Consider the following 17,508-nt stretch of genomic DNA (forward strand, 5'->3'; position numbering starts at 1 on the left):
GAGCTGCACTGGGACCAGGGAGCTGGAAGCTGCTTCCGTGTTGATACCACTTTTCCCACTCTTCCTCCCCATTACCCAGCCTAGTCCTGATGCATTTTCCCTCCAGCTTGGAGTTATACTTGCACTATGTAGAAGGATCAGGCTATCTACGGGAATGAAGGACAACAAAAAGTCCTTCTTCAGATATGTTGGAAGTCAAAAAAAGAACAAAGATATCACTGGGCCCTTGCAAGATCTAACATAGCAACTGACAACTGATGCCCAAGAAAGGGCCAATATCCAAAATGACTTTTTCGCATCAGTTTTTCACCCTCCCAAGTGCATCGCACAGAAAGGACACAAACCATCCTGGGAGCAGGTGACGGGCCCAAAATTGATGTGGATCAGTTCAGGGAATGCCTTGAGAAACTGGACATTCAAAAGTCCATGGGCCCAGACAGAATGCACCCGAGTCTTGAAGGAGCTGGCTGATATCATTGCATCCCCCTTGGCAAAGATATTGCAAAAGTTGTGGAGCTTGGGTGAGGTCCCAGAAGACTGGAAAAGAGACAACATGGCCCCTATCTTCAAGAAAGGGAGGAGGGATAACCCGAGGAACTATAGACCAATCAGTCTGATGTCCATCCCTGGAAAAATCCTGGAAAAAATTGCCAAGGGGTACATCAACACAGAACTAATTGAAGGCATGCATCTGAATGCCAGCCAACATGGCTTTGTGACTGGCAGGTCTTGCCTGACCAACCTCATCTCCTTCTATGACCATGTAACACGTATCCTGGACAAGGGAGATGTGGATGTCATATATCTGGATTTCAAGAAAGCCTTCAACCTAGTTCCCCATGATGCCCTCATGGTTAAGCTGAGGAACTGTGGCCATGATCATCTTATGGTTGGATGGCTAGGTAACTAGCTACAGGGTTGGACCCAAAGGGTACTAGTTGATGGGACCAAATCAATGTGGCGCAGGGTGAGCAGTGGAATCCTTCAGAACTCGGTACTTGGGCCGGTACTCTTTAACATCTTCCTTAATGATCTAGATTCAGAAGTCAGATGCTAACTGGCAACGTTCACAGATGATGCCAAATTATGGGGGAAGGTGGTCACACTGCAGGACAGGCTGGGGATACAGGCTGACTTGGACACACTCTCAAGGTGGGCTGACCAAAACCTGATGTCCTTCAAAGCAGAGAAGTGCAAGGTGCTACACCTCAGTAGGAAGAACCCTCAGTATACTTACAGGCTTGGCAGTGCTACTTTCGCTAGCACCATGACCAAAAGGGACTTGGAGATCTTGATTGACCACAAGATCAAGCAATGCTGTGGCTGACAAAGCTAACCAAACTCTGGCATGCATCTACTGATGCATCTCAAGCAAAACCAGGGAAGCTATCCTCGTGCTTTACTTGGCCCTGGTGAGACCGCAGCTGGAGTACTGCATCAAGTTTTGGGCTCCCCCACTTCAGGAAGGATGTGGAAAAGTTTGAGAGAGTCCAGAAGAGAGCCACTCACATGATCCAAGGCCTGGAGGGCAGGCCATATGAGGAGAGGCTGAGGGACTTGGGCCTCTTCAGTCTGGAAAAGAGAAGGCTCAGTGGGGACTTGGTAGCAGCCACAATTAGGTTAGAGGGGTACATCAGGACCTGGGAGAACATCTATTCACCAGAGCTCCCTAAGGGGTAACAAGGTCTAATGGCCATAAACTCCAGGAAGGCCGATTTAGACTGGATATAAGAAAAAAGCTCTTTACGGTGCAAGTGTCCAAGTTCTGGAACAGACTCCCCGCAGAGGTGGTGCAAGCACCTTCCCTGGACTCTTTCTATAATTGGGTGGATGTTTTTCCTGGTGGGGTCACTTGATCCTATCTGACTTCTTGCCTATGGCAGGGACGGCTTGACTCGATGATCTCATGAGGTCCTTTCCAACCCCTAATGTCTATGAAATCTGAGATTTTTGTTAGATCATAGATTCAACATGAGTCTGCAGTGTGATGCAGCTATGGAAAAGAGGAATGCAGTTTCGGGATGCAGCAATAGAAGCATTAGGCACTAGACACAGGGGGTGATAACGCCTCCCTACATGGAATTGGATTGGCCTAACCTGGAGTACTGTGGATAGTTTTGGGCTCCACATTTTTTTAAAAGATGTGGAGAAGGTAGAGTGAGTCCAGTGGCAGGCTACAAAGATGATAAGGACTTGGAAAACAAGTCCTAAGAGGAGAGGCTGAAGGAGCTAGGCAAGTTTAGCTTGTGGAGAAGGTGCTTAAGAAGCGACATGAGAGCAGTCTTCAAAAACTTGAAGGGCTGCCATAAAGAAGAGGGAAAACCTCTTTTCTTTCTTGCTGCAGGGGGGAGGACACTGACCAATGACTTGAAGTGGCAGAAAAATATTTTTAGGTTGGCTATCAGGAAAATTTCACTGTTAGAAGCCAGGGGAGTTGTGAACTCTCCATTACTGGAAGTGTTCAAGAAAAGGTTGGACAGCCACTGGTTGGGCATGATCTAGTCATAGCTATACTTATGTTTTACTATGGGTAATTCCCATGCTTCTTGGCTTTGCTCATTGTTTCTCCCCGCCCCCCATTTGGCTACCTATGTCAGGGTATTTTTAACACTTCCTCAGAGCAATTGGGTTTTGGAGCTGGTAATTTTGATTAGGCTGGGCCAATGCTCCTGTTGGGACTTAAAGTCAAAATTTCCTGGCTGGAGAATCTTGCCCATCTGCTCAGGACCCAATTGATCATCATATTTGGAGTCAGGAAGAATATTACTGCATGGTCAGATTGGTAGAAACTGTGGAGTTTTTTGCCTTCCTCTGTAGTTGGTGGCATGGGCCTGTACCTGGGATCTCTCGAGAATCTACTGACAACATTTTACAGAAACAGAACATTGGCTCTAATGGTTCCCCGGCTTTACCTGCGGCAGGTTAGGGTGTTATGTCTTGTGTTGTGCCAGGGTTGACTGTGGATTTGTATGTGATGATGGGATGGGGATGATCCTGCTTCAGGCACTGGACAGTATGGCCTCTATAGTTTCCTTCTGACCCTACTTCTCTATAATTCCATTGTAATGGGAGAACAAGACATTAAGGAGGGAAAGCAGTGGTTTTGAGCCATGTTCTGCTGGAGCCAGCTGAGCAAGTCAGCTGCTTTTGAGTAAGCAGACAGAAACCCAGAGAAGAGCTGCCTACAGCAACTTGGGAGATCCTGGCTGCTCCTTGAGTGGATGGGCTACAGTTGGGGATGGTCAAGAACATATGACCAGAAGGCATCGGGCCCAGGAACATATTGTCTCAGCCCTAGGCCAATGTTCCTGGCCCAGGGTTTGCTAGGAGTAAGAGCTCCTGGCCTGAGCTGAGAGGCAGTGGAAACCATGAATAGGTCCAGGAAGGCCAGAGCTGGGGAAAAGTCAACCAAGTAGCATGGAAGCCTGGAGAGAGCTTGGAGTGAGGCACCCAGCAGCAATTGAGAATGGCTTAAGGTTTAACTACCATGGGCCATTAAAAACTGGAGGAATGAATTATGGCTACTGGGGAGGTGGAGGCCATGGGTAGAGGTGCCTTGGTGGCACTCCCCATTACCAGGGACTGAGGTCAGGGAAAAACCATGGTAGGTTCTGGTAGCCTGGGGGCTGCATAGACCAAAGCCAAGTTGTGCAGGGGCAGCAAGAATACTACCTTGTAAAGAGGGTCAGGACGCAGAGCCAGAGTGATAGGGTCAGGGGACCCAATGAAGAAAAAGAAGGGCCAAGGAGGCCCAGCTGGCTGAAACTGCCAAAGAGGGGACAGAGACCCAGTGACAAGGAGTTGATACAAGACCAGAGGATCCAACAAAGGTGGACTGAGTGACATCTGTGACACAGGGACATGGCTATAGGGACAGCTGGAGGCCACAATGAATGCCCCTAAGGGAGTGTACTGCCCAATAGCCTGGAGGGTTGCCTGCAGGGAAGAACAGGTGCTATCAGGGTGCAGAACTGTGGTGGTATCAAACTGAGAGTCTGGAGAGAGATGAATGAACCAAGCATCCAGCTCTGTCAGTTAGGAGTATCCAGAAGCACTCCAGGACTTGGAGGCAGCCTCCGATTTATATACAACAAAGCATGGCAGACAATACAGTGAAGCACTGAGGAGCTGGAGTGGGAGCAGGATCGGGTTGGTCATTAAGAGGTGCCATAACCAACCTTAGGAAGAAGTCCTGCTACATCTATGACTCTCCGGGGCTGGGGAGTTGAGGCTGCAGGAGCTGTGCAGAGCTTCTGCAGCATGGGCCAGCTCCCATCTCCCCTCTTCAATGCTTTGAAAGCCACAGAGCACATGGAGGGAACAGGATAGGATTGAGTGAATCAAAGCACTGGATTCCTCCAAAACTTGGTGGGGGCTAAAGGACTGCACTAGTGCACTGTCTAATTCCACTTGGTTCTGAACCACCAGTGAGGGACCATGTTGAAACCTTACCTTCCACAGGAAGACAGACTGCTTCACAATGGTCTTCAGCAGCTTCTCATCCATCTTTGTCTCATCATGCAGCAGGTGGTCAATGAGCAGGTAGGTGATGTTAGTGCAATTCCATTGGTGCCTGAAAAAGTAATGAAGCTTCCTGATTTCCAATAACTATTCTGTTTGAATAATAAATCCATGGGAGTTCACTGTTGGGAAAACACCAGCTTTTCCTCAGACCACGGAACAAAACCAGCAGCCTGGGTGTAGTTTCTGACCCAAACAGTAGGTCCTAGAGCTCACAGTTACTCTCGGATAGGGTCTGACTGTGCTCATGGAACTATATGAGGGGAAACAAAAGGAGTCGTTTGTGCTTTCATCTCCCTCCTGTGTGAAGGTAGTAAACATGTTGAAGGATTGCTGCACAAGGCTTTTGACTTACTTGCTCTTGCTCTGTTGATAAAGCAAGCCCAGCATAAGGGGCTATAAAGAGATACCTCCGATAGGGGTTGGAGCTTTATTCTCCATCCCTGCCTGCTGATACAGTAATCCAGCATGCAGATACCATTCTCCAATATTTACAATGAATGTTTCCAAATGTGAGGTTTCCATCAGCTGCACAGGCAGGCAGTCATCAGGAGGTGTCATTAAAAAAGCCTGGTGCTCTGATCATGTGATAGACCTTTGTCATTAGTAGCCCCATGTGATGGGCCAGTAGTGGGGGGGCTTCTGCATTGAGCCTCCCACCTCACTACGCCCGTCCACCTTCCAGACTCCACGTGTTCCTCCAGGGGTGCCTAAGTCCTGGCAGACCCCCTTTCAAGCCCTACCGCAGAGTCCGGGGGTAACATGTGTTGCCACCACCCTAAGAAGGGACTGTCTAGATCCCGTGTCCTCAGGGAAACACAGGCCTAATAGTCCTATGGGTACTCAACCCAATACAATAACTTGGGGTACCTTCCCAAGTCAGGGGCCAAAAAAAAAAGATAGTCTCCCTTAGTCCACAGACCCAAGGGGCCTCCTAGGCATAATTAACCCCACCCCTCAATAAGTCTTCTACACCATTCACAAAGGAGAACTTTATTGCTCCTGACAGGATGGGGTAGAATAGGGTAAGTGGTAGAGCACTATCAAGGGATTACCATTGAGCAAAACAGTCTGGCTGATGTAGCCGTTTGATACGCAAATGCATCACTGTGAGCTGACTAGCTCTCTAGAAACACGTACAAGTATCATGCAGAAGATGGTAGAGAGCTGGCTCGGAGATTTCCAGAGATGCTTGTGCCATGCTGGAAAAATGGCTTTCCTTCTTCTTCTTGGACCAAGCTCTTATTTGACCTCAGCAGCCCAGTCCAACAGAAGCCAGCAGTGTTGGCAACTAGCCAACCAATTTAAAAAGCATCACTGGTTAACTGGGCAGATGAGCAGGGGCTTTTCCCTCCCCCCACTCAGGTGACCAGAGGGTCCACACCCTAGACACCAGGCTTTTGTCACATAGGCAGAGAGGGAAATCCCCTCTCCCTTAGGAATTCGACCCCAGTGTTCCAAGCTGACGGGGACAGATTCCTGGAGATAGACACAGGCAGTGGCATTTCTGCCACACCCTGGACCTTTACAGTTTGGGACCTTGTTGCGTTGTTTAAAACCATGTAAAAAAAGGCTCTGCTGCTACCTGAGGAGACACTTCTCATCCCACAGAGGACTACACAGGTGAAAATGGCACCACAAATAAGGAAGCAGAAAAATATGTCCTAGTGAAGGGAACCAGGATGACTTCTCTGCTACTGGAGAGAGCAGCTGAACTCCACTGGGAAAATAACAGGGTTCCACCCTTTCCATGGACCAGACAGTCATAGGGGAAGACACAGAAAACACTAAGAATGCATCTTACAGGACATGGATCATAATTGGGAAGGCATCCATGTATACAGCAGGGAGAGGCACACCCTACATACATATATTTATATAAACACACCAAAAATATACTCTCTATATATGTATACATGTATGTATGTATATACAAACACTTATACCCACACATATATACAGGCAAACACACACATTTTGAATCTATCTATCTATCTATCTATAGAGAGAGAAATTAAAAATGTGTGTGTGTCTATATGTGTATGGGTGTATGTGTGTTTGTATGTGTATACATAATATATCCATATCTAGCTCTATATATAAATAGATATATTTAGGTCTAGATATAGATTATAAAGATATATCTTTTATTAGAACTGTGCAAATAAGGAACTATTTGATTTGGATTCAGTTGATTTGATTTGGATATTTGAATTGCTTTTCCAATTCAATTCAGCTGAATCGATTCAGACAAGATTTGAAGCCAATTCAGAGAGATTTGGAGAGTTGACCATAGGGTATAATGGGAAATCAATGACATTTCTATAACTTTATTGTTTTTTAGGTAATGCAGATGAAACTTCCTGTGGTGATAACCTCTGCTGAGGCCATGAAGCTTGCCAAGTCTCAAGGTGATAAGTGCAGGGGTTTCTGGGAAACTGCGCCTCAAATACTGAAAGCAAAAGTCATGCCAAGTGTGTGTATTAAGCCGCAGTGGGGTGAAAACTGCAGGGATGGTATCTCTTGCTGATGCCACAAAGCCTGACAGGTTTCAAGGGGATAGGTGCAGGGGTTTCTGGGAAACTGCACCACAAACTGCTGACAAGCAAAACTCATGACATAAGTGTCACTGTGTGAGTGTTAAGGTGGAGCAGGGTCACTCCCCATTACCAAATACAAGAAAGCTGCAGGCCTGCTAGCCCCTGCTGTGGCCACAAAGCTTTCCAGCTTCCAAGGAGGTAGGTGCAGGGGGAGTCTGGGTTCTGGGGCCCTGCACCTCTGACCACAAACAGGCAAAACTCATGACATGGGTGTTTGTGGGACTGTGTGTGTGTTCAGGGTCACCCTTCCTGATGCTGGGGCCTCTGCAGAACTTGGCAGTGTGGCCCCGTGAGATCTCCTCCTCCCCTAAACCCTTGGTCTGGTTCACCACTGTAAACTATGGGATGTCAAAATAACTTAGCTGGCTCAGCACCAATAGCACCAGCAGCATCAAAGGTACCAGACGGAACTGGCACAGAGCCTTTCTTGTTATAAAAGAATTGACAGCAAGAAATAAAGATATTGTGTTGGATATATGTTACTAGTGGTGTGTGATGGCTTATCTTGTATTTTTACATGGCAGTGTGCCACTGTGAGGCCACCTCCTCCCCTACAGGCTTGGTTTGGCCCACCACTGTCAATGATGGCAGGTCAAAATAACTTGCGGGACTCTGTGTGTGTTCAGGTGTGCTGACTGGCTTTTTTGACTGCATTGTGTGCCAGGTCAGCCTCTGGCTTCTTTACTATTCCTTCCATCCAGGACCAGGAGACACACCAACTGCAAGTACTTCCTCAGCTTTTCCATTTTTTTCGTAACAAACATATAAACATAAAAGCACAAGATAAGTATATTACACACCATAAGTAACATATATCCAACACAACATCTTTACTTCTAGCTGTCAATTCCTTTATAAAAAAAGTCTCTGTGACAGTTCCATCTGGTACCTTAGATGCTGCTGGTGCTATTGGTGCTGAGCCAGCTAAGTTATTTTGACCTGCCGTTGTTTAGTGGTGGACCAGACCAAGGCTGTAGGGGAGGAGGAGCTCTCATGGGGCCACACTGCTGTGTTGTGCAGGAACACCAGGAAGGGTGCACCTGAACACACACACAGTCCCACAAGAACCCATGTCACGAGTCTTGCCTGCCTGTGGACAGAGGTGCAGGGCCCCAAAACCCAGACTCCCCCTTCACCAAACTTCTTGACAGCTGGCAGGCTTTGTGACCGCAACAGGGGCTACCATCCCTGCAGTTTTCACCCTGGTGCACCTTAACACTTACACAGTGTCATCTATGTCATGAGTTTTGCTTGTCAGCAGTTTGAGGTGCAGTTTCCCAGAAAACCGTACATCTATATCCCTGAAACTTGGCAGGATTTGTGGCCTTAGCAAAAGCTACCATCCCTGCAATTTTCACCCCACTGTGGCTTAATCCACACACGTGACATGAGCTTTGCTTTCAGGATTTGAGGTGCAGTTTCCCAGAACCCCCTGCACCTATCACCTTGAAACTTGGTAAATGTCATGCCCTAAGAAGGGGATACCATCCCTGCAAGTTTCATCCAAGTCAGCCAAAAACCAACAAAGTTCTAGATATTTAATTGATTCTGCATTATACCCTATGGCTGAATCTCCAAATCACTGAATCTTTTCCGAATCTTTTCTGAATTGATTTGGAAGGTCCTATTTGGTTCAGAAAACCTAAAGCTTCTAGCAATTTGATTCATATTTGTAGATTTGGCCTCTGAATCATCCAAACCATCTCTGAATCTGAATTGCAGTCTGAAGCTTTGCACAGCGCTAGTAGATAGATAGATACACATGCATACACACACCAGCTATCTATCTATCTATCTAGCTAATATTTTTTAAAGCCAAAATCTAAAAATTCTCTAGTAACTTAATGCTTTGGTCAAAAATGGAGACCAAACTCAGGCCAAAAACTGAGACCCTCCAGAAACAAATTGCTGAAAACCATTAAAAACAACAACTGAAAATTTGAATTTTAACAAAAGCAAATGGTGTGCAAAATTATTATTTTTTATCCTGGAAACTGAGTTTTTTTTAAAAAACAAAGTTTCAAAATATCAATGTATCAATGGAAAAGTGTTTATGTTTACATGCTTTTGCAAACAGGAAATCAAATTGTGTATTCTTTCAGCTACACAGACATGGCTTTCAGTGTGAGTACTTACAATATGCTACTCAATAGTTCCCCCTTTTTTCTGTCCAATCGTATTTGGTAATCATCTGATGTGACCCAATTCAGAGCATACTTAATGGACTTGATTCTTTTCAGCCAAGCAAGGCAGCTGTCAAACGATCCAAATGTCTCCTCTGTGGGTTGCAGTTGTCGCAGGATGATATTCAGTGCATCCAGAGATAAAAACTGAAATGACATGTAAGAAACATTTAAGAAGTGACATTTTTGTCGTTAGGAAGAAGAGAATGGGGGGCCAGGGGCAGAGACAGATCCAGGGGGGTCCAGTGATGCAGCTGTGCCTCTTTTCATTCCTTCTCCACCCAAAATTTAAAACCAACCACCTGGCAGTGGCAGCAACATTTCTACTCTGGCGGCAGTGACAGAGTTAATTGGCATCATGGCTCATTATAATCTACCTGATTCTTTCTAAACTCTTCATTCAACAGGTGTAAATGACCCTCTCTCCTTTTTAATGGTCTTGATGTTCAACCAATGAAGCTAGCTTTTTTCCTGCAATTCTGATGTCTGGTAGCTGCTCCTGGTAATCTAGCCCCTCTTTCACAGTTCTGCAGACCCATTTTATTTCTAGCTAAAAACAGTAAATCAGGTGTGGATATATTAATTTGTGCAAACATTAACTCGGGTGTGGAAATAACTCAGTGAGGCACGGGATGCACTGCCAACATGCTCAGGAAGACTAGGTTTTAGTCTTTTGAATCTGAAACAGATATACATTTAATTCAAATGACTACAAGATTAATGAAACACTATCTTTTGATTATTTTTGCAGAGTTAGTTTGTCAAGATATGATATAGCAAATTAGTGCACATTCTGACAAAGTTATATTTGTTTTTGCTATGATCTTAATCTTAATAATATAGCTGTAGGCCTCTAGCATACTAGTAAATCATCTAGTTTCTTTTTAAATGGAGAACAGTATGTGTTATGTTACATGAGATGCTATATTGCAACATCTGCCCCCCACTTTTTATATTCCTAGTCTCTAGCTGAACTGTAGCCCCTCTGCCCCCAAAACAAAACAAAACAAAACACCTAACAGGTATAGGGGACAGAAAAATGCACTGTAGCTGAACATACCCACTGGGCACATATTCATAAGACATAGTTGACTAATTAACTAATCACAGTAAACATCTCAGCATCTACACATTCACCCCTATTAGGGCACCCAAATCTAGTATACTCCACAGCAGGGTAGCACTTGTAAAATATAAATACTACCCTGCTGCTGAGTTTCATTGTTTTTTCTTGGTGTGTGTGCACAGCAGTGCACATGTAGATGCTGCTCAGGTCCTGGGGCACAGGGTGTTTCAGTGTGGAGCTATCCAGCAGGAAACCTCTGAGCTGAAGCACCCTCATGCATCCCCTAGCCACTTTACAGCATGTGGAGCCTGGTAAAGCAGGCTGGGCTGGCAGGGGACCCAGGGGGTCCCCAGGGAGTCATCCTTCCCACCCAGGCTGCTCCCCAGCTAGTCCCTCCACAACACATGGAGTCCATGAGTTATGGTTAGGTGCTGGACCTCATAGGCAATCTGGGGGGAAGAGAGGGCCATCACCACCACTGCCAATGACATGATGGGCAGCCCCACCAGAACTAGGTGATCTATGAGTAGATTGCAGCTCTGACTGCAGCTTGCAGGCACCATTGGGACTAGCTGCAGATCCAGACCAAAATTAAGTCTTTGAAGTCACAGTGCATAAGGGGCAGAGACACCAACAAGTTCTTGGGTGAAGACCATTGTTCCCTGCTGTGAGAGCCAGCCCAAATCATCAAGGAGGACCATACCATTGCTCCTCAGCACACCATGCACTGCACACACACACGCCTGGTACAGTGTGATGACAGCAATGAAAGAGAAAGTCATGGTGATGAAGCCCCACAGTGGCTACTTGTTGCCATGCAGGAGCCAGAGGATATCTGTTCTCTGGACTTATCCTCCAGCCAGACTCTAACCCTGACCCTGAACCCAGTGGCTCAAGCCCAAACTCAGACCCAGGGAAATACGCAAGATGGAGACAGCTCTGATGATATCCTCATTGATTTAATTGATGCAGACAACCCAGCACCCACTGCTGGTGAATCTCGGCAAGTCTGTGGTAATGGAAAGGGTGGGTGGCAGTGTTTTTGAGAGCTGGGAAGAGGGGTTATCACATGGCTTGGTGGGGCCTCTGGGTTTTAGGTTCTGGTGTGTCTCATGGTTTGGGGGTGCCTTTGAAAGCCAGGCTAGGCACTGGGGTTGCATTTACTGCTAATGCCCGCTTCCCTCTGGGATTAACCAAGAGAGTGAGGGCTCTTAGTTACATCCCATCTTGCCAGACTCCTAGTAGTAAAGGACAGTTGTGCATGTCAGAGGTGACATTAAACCTTAATGCATGACTGCTCAAAGCTCATTCTGGCAGACAAACTCTTTGGGTAGAGGCAATATCTTTTTTTAGACCAACTAAGTAGTTGCAGAAAAGTTGTTCTTTGCAAGCTTTTGAACACACACACCCTTCTTCAGGCAAAAAATTAAATTGAAAGTGGTGAGAGAAATTAAAATGGTCAGAAATCTCTCAGGTATGAAAAAGGACACCTGTGTCCAAAAACTTCCAAAGGCATGTGTGTACCTGAAGAAGGATGTGTGTGTCCAAAAACTTGCAAAGAACAACTTTTTTACAACCCCTTTCCCTCCCCCCTCCCCTGCCAGCCTGGCCCTCTCCCATGATGCCCCCATTTCCATTTTCACTGCCTGGATTTTTTGCCTGCATTGCATGCCAGGCCAGCCTCTGGCTTCTTTACTATTCCTTCCATTCAAGACCAGGAGACACACCAACTGCATGTACTTCCTCAGCCTGACAAAGGGTCTTTCAACCCAAAAGCTTCCTAAGATCTATTTTTCTAACTATTTTGGGTTTTTTTTCATAATAAACATAAAAACACAAGTTAAGCCATCACACACCATGAGTAACATATATCCAAATCAATTCGGGATCTTTGAATTGATTCAGAAAACCTAAAGCTTCTAGTGATTTGATTTGGATTCATAGATTTGGCCTCTGAATCATCCAAATCATCTCTGAATCCAAATCATGATCCGGAGCTTTGCACAGCCCTACAAGATACCCAGAGCTCATTCTGGCATTAACACCGCTTTATGTCTCACAGTAGTTAGTATAGCCTACTGGTATTTGTAACACCACCCAAGGCCTGCATCATACAGAGCTCATGAGATGGCATGCAGAAGGTTGAACAGAATAAGAACAAAACAAACAAAGTTTAATATATCTCACCATTTTAGTTGAGTCCTCACTATACATTTTTTGCAGCTCATCAATTACCGACTCTTCAGTCTTTACCAAATCAACAAATAATTGATAAGTGTCTCGTGAGTAGAAGTATTCAATGTGCAGCCAAAGCAAGGAAAACCGTAGGTCATTTCTTGCCACAGAGGAGTGGAGTTTTTTTGCACCAGTTATAAGGGCATTTGACAAAACCTGGTGGGAAAATAAAATGTATTATTTTTACTCAGCTGTAACCACTGAATTGGGTTCATTATTGCTGTTGCAGTTCATGAAACATGTATTCTATATTTTAGGGTTTCCCAAACTTTTGACACCTGGGGCACACTTTTTTCTGGATTAAAATTGTTAGCACTCACCCACCCAAAAAGGGAAGCAGGGAACATCAGTAGCAGTGCAAATCCCATTTGCAGATAGGTTCGTAGTTGTTAGGGGCTGGAAGGGACCTTACAGGTCACTGGGTCTATCCCCTTTGTGCTGGACTGTGAGCAGGAGATTGACTTCTACTGCCAGGTCCTTCTCCACCGGGAGGAGGAGGGTAGACCATGGTCTCCCTCCAGGACAAGGGAGGACTCAGAGCCCTCCCATGCTGTCCAGCCCAGGGCTTGTACCAAGGTGGCCAAGGGCCCCAAGGACCACCACACTAAGGTCCCTGCCCCGCTGGAGCTTTGCATAAGGTATGAACCTCTTGCAGCCCCAGAAGAGCCTGCTGAGTTGCCAGCTCCTGCAGGCAACACAGGCTCTACTGTAGCTACTGCCCCTGCTTTCGCCAAGACAAAACACAAAGTGTTTGTCATAGGAGACTCCATCCTGAGGGGAACTGAGGGGACAGTCTGCTGCCCTGACCTCTTAGCCTGGGAAGTCTGCTGCTTCCTGGGAGCCTGCATCTGAGACATTGCAAAGAAGATCCCTAAGCTCCTCCGGCCCACAGACCACTACCCCATGCTTCTTATCCAAGTGGGCACCAGTGACACAGCTCAGAGCACTCCCAGCCGGGTCATGAACTGCTACACAGATTTGGGAGTGGGGCAGGTGGTGTTTTCTTTGATCCTCCCAGTCTTGGGTTATGGGCCGAGGAGGGAGAGGAGGATCAAGGTAGTGAACCAAAGACTGTGGTGCTGGAGTCATTGGGAAGGCTTTGGCTTCCATGACCACAGTTCACTCTTTGGTATCCATAGCTCTGTAAAGCTACGGGTCCAAGCTTTTAAGTGGGGGGGGGGAGTGTGGCAGGAAGCCACCTTGGTTTCTCCCCAAAATCTCTGTGCTGTGACAATTTGATTAGGTTGAGCAGGTTACATTCCTGAGGGAGGGGGGAAACCTGCTCTCTCTGCCTCGTGACTGGGGGGGGGCTTCTACCTAGTGGGCTAGAGTCTGCCCGGCAACTAGTGATGTATTTCAAATTAGTTGGTTGATAGCCAACCAGAGCTGGCCTCCATTGGACCAGGTGAACGAGGTCATAGGGGCTATATAAGTTAAGACTGCCCAGGAGGAGGGGGCAGCAGCCATGCAGGGGACTCAGATTTAGAGAAGAGTTACCATCTGAAACTGGATCTCTCCCCCATAACTCACGAGCTAGGAATGCCTGGCTTCCAAAGGGAATCTCCAACAGCCTCTGGAGGATGCTTGTGAGTAAGCTACTCGAGATCTGTTTAGATATCTAGCTGGCAGTAACTCAGATGCGTGATCAAAATGCTGCCTCAGCCCCACTGTTTGCTCTATGGGATCTCTATGATATTCTCAATATTGTACCCTACTTTCACCCTTCCCCTGTAATTCCCCTGTGATCTGATGGCCACCTATAAGTTTATCAGGGGTGTTCACCAGGATCTGGGGGGATGATTGTTCACCAGAGCACCCCAAGGGACAACTAGGTTGAATGGTAATAAATTCAAGCAAGACTGTTTTAGGCTGGACATAAGGAAGAATTTACTGTCTGAGCCCCCAAAGTCTGGAATAGCCTGCCATCAGAGGTGGTTCAAGCACTTACTTTGAAAGCCTTTGAGAGAAAATTGGATGCTTATTTTGCTGGGATCCTATGACCCCAGCTGACTTCCTGCCCCTGGAGCAGTGGGCTGGACTCGATGATCTTAGGAGGTCCCTTCCAGCCCTAATGTCTATGAAATCTATGCAAGACCGCTGGGGTCAGATGACCCCAGCAAGATGGACATCAGTACACTTTTTGAAGATCACCAGGGTGAGTGATTGCACCACCTCTGGGGGAGCCTGCTCCAACTCCTTGGTACTAGACTTGTAAAGAAGTTTTTCCTTATGTCTAGCCTGAAGCAATCCTCAATTAGCTTGTGCTTGTTATTTCTTGTCTTCCCCTGGGAGGCTTTGGTGAACTGATGCTCCCCAAGGCCCTGATGTACAGTCCTGATATACTTGTCGGCTGCCACCAAGTCCCCCCTGAGTCTTCTCTTCTCCAGGCTAAACAATCCCAAGCCTTTCAGCCTCTTCTTTTATGACCTGGTTTCAAGGCTTCTAATTATGTGCATGGCCCTCCTTTGGACTCTCTCAAGCTTCTCCACAACCTTCCTGAAGTGCAGCACCCAGAACTGGATGCAGTACTCCAGCTGCAGTTAAAGAAGATAAGCAGGAAAGACAAGATCAAAACAAGATTTTCAAAATATCTTCAGGCTGAAGACTCTCTTTTGTGAGGGACACAGCCTATACTGGTGATATCAGAGGTAAAAAGAGTGATTGAAGAGCAACACCTCAGACAGTGATGTGTGAGCTTGACCACACAGCAAAGTGGAAAAATACTGGAGTCCAAACAAAAATGGCAGAGAATCAAGAAAGGCAGAACTGGGCACCCAACACCAACTTGATAAACTATAAAAGGAAGAGACTTAGCAGCAAGAGGTTGGGTAATGCTCTGCAAACTTCACTGAAGCACAGACACACATCTGTAGCCCCAGCTCCCTTATCTTGTACTCCTAGGCTGGCCACCTAGTGCAGTACTGAGCAACGGACTTTGGTAACTATAACGTCTACGGAGTGATTGGGAGTGAGTGTGTATATGTAAATTGGATGCTTATCTTGCTGGGTCAAGAGTAAATTGGATGCTTATCTTGCTGGGATCCTATGACCCCAGCTGACTTCCTGCCCTTTGGGTGGGGGGCTGGACTTGATGATCTCCCGAGGTCCCTTCCAGCCCTGATGTCTATGAAATCTATGAATGTGTGTGTGTGTATGTGTATGTATGAGTGCTCTTTTGACTATTATAATCAGTAAACATGGCATCTTGCCTTATCCCCCTCATAAGTTCTTGCTCATCATTTGAGCAATTAATTATTTGTGCAACACTATCAGCAGGGTGGAAGCAGCACCCACGTGGGCATGGTGAAAGCCCTTGGGAGCTGATGTCAGGCTGAACTGGGGCAGCAGGCTCTCCAACAGGATGCACAGAACCACTTTTATGCACATCCCAGGACTAAGGCGGCAAGCTGGAGACAATCTCTGTGTTGCCATGGGAGCGTGGGGTGCAGGCATGGCTGGGGTGGGGATAGGGGGTGAAGGGATACTTGTTGGCAAATGCTCCCAGGAGCTCAGGATGGTGGGGGGAAGGGGCTAGGCAAGAGGGCTCAAGTGGGACATGTTCTAATCCTTACTAAAATTCCTTGCTAAAAAGGAGGTAAGGTTGAGGACACTTTTTAATATAAGAGCACTGATAGGGTATAAGTCTTGCTCCTCAAAAAAATAAAAAAAATAAAAAGAGTTTGCCAAGAAATTCTTTCTGCAGAAAGTTTTGACCTTTTATCAAAACTTTATCAGAACAGTGGAGACTCCCCATGCCTGAAGAAGGGTGATTGCCCCTGAAAGCCTGCAAAGACCCTTTTTCCAACTACTGTATTCAGTTGGTCTAATAACACATCTACCCAAAGAACCTGGCCTGCCTTTGACCCTCTATCAAGCATTAAAAAACTAAAATATCTCTACAAAAAAAGAGAAGATTTATGAGGAATTCTGGTGTGCTTTAAAAAAGTAGTTTTCCCCAGAAAACATTTTCTACAGAAAATGTGGGTCTACCACTCTTTAAAAAAGCCAACAGTGCCCCATTAAATTCAGAAGTAGAGTTAAACATAACAGGAACTAAGGAAATATTTAGAAAAAGTCTTAAGTTAACTACATTTTTGGTTTTAAAGTATCTGTTGGTCAGAAAGGAAATGTAGAGGTCAAAACAGCTCAACAAAGCCAGGATGATGTAGTCGGGGCTGGGCCTGTTTTGAGCAGGTGGTTGGACTAGATGTGATCTCTTGAGGTCCCTTCCAACCCTCCTTGTCTATGCTTCTGAAATTCCTAACTCCTATAACCCTGGGTATATTTAAAAATCCTCATCTCCAGCAGTCCATTTACCTTATAAACTTTAAGATCTTGTCCAGGAAGAGCCATCCTCACAAAATCACTGGCATAAAACTGTACCATGTCCATGTCATCACCCTCTGGCATTGGCACATTCTGGGTTGAGCTTTGAAACATCTCTGCAGAGTCTGGTGTGGTGTCCTTTGGAAAACCTGGGTCACCCAAGAATGAGCAAAGGAGTTTAGTCCACCACACCGTGCCAACAGAAAACACAGTTTGTCAACATGCAGGTGAATGGGCACTGGTAAGAGTGCACGTAGTGGGGCAATGGGCAATCAAGGTGTCTCTATAAGGCAGAGTTAATTATTAGAGGAAGACTACAAGGTCATCAGAGGCTGTAGGCCATCCTCATTGGCTGTGAACAGCAGCAAGTGCAGTCAGTCCCTTCTTCACAGCACAAAGGGCAGGAGTTTGGTCAACTGTCCAACAGGGCCACCCCATTGCCCCCATCAAGAACACCAGCACCAGCAGGTGTTATGTTTTCATGGCCTGTTGGTCTGCAAGTCTAGGACAACAGGGACCCACAGACTTTGCTCCAGACAACTGGAGCAAGTCCCAGTCCCAGTCCTAAGTCCCAGAG

The 17,508-nt window shown here is 46.3% G+C and overlaps 1 protein-coding gene across 1 annotated transcript in view; it reads right to left on the reverse strand.

Moving 5' to 3' along the window:
* The window catches only part of LOC149875606 (E3 ubiquitin-protein ligase rnf213-alpha-like), a 137,517-nt gene that overhangs the window by 82,933 nt on the left and 37,076 nt on the right, over positions 1-17,508 (reverse strand). The window contains exons 11-14 of the mRNA XM_090031798.1: positions 16,923-17,080; positions 12,558-12,761; positions 9,258-9,451; positions 4,453-4,573 (exon numbers count right to left, since the gene is read on the reverse strand). Of these exons, the coding sequence (XP_089887924.1) occupies positions 4,453-4,573; positions 9,258-9,451; positions 12,558-12,761; positions 16,923-17,080 (677 nt within the window). The remainder of the gene's footprint in view (positions 1-4,452; positions 4,574-9,257; positions 9,452-12,557; positions 12,762-16,922; positions 17,081-17,508) is intronic.

This window comes from Crocodylus siamensis, chromosome 1, assembly GCF_052110815.1.
Source record: "Crocodylus siamensis isolate JL-2025a chromosome 1, ASM5211081v1, whole genome shotgun sequence".
Lineage (NCBI taxonomy): Eukaryota > Metazoa > Chordata > Crocodylia > Crocodylidae > Crocodylus > Crocodylus siamensis.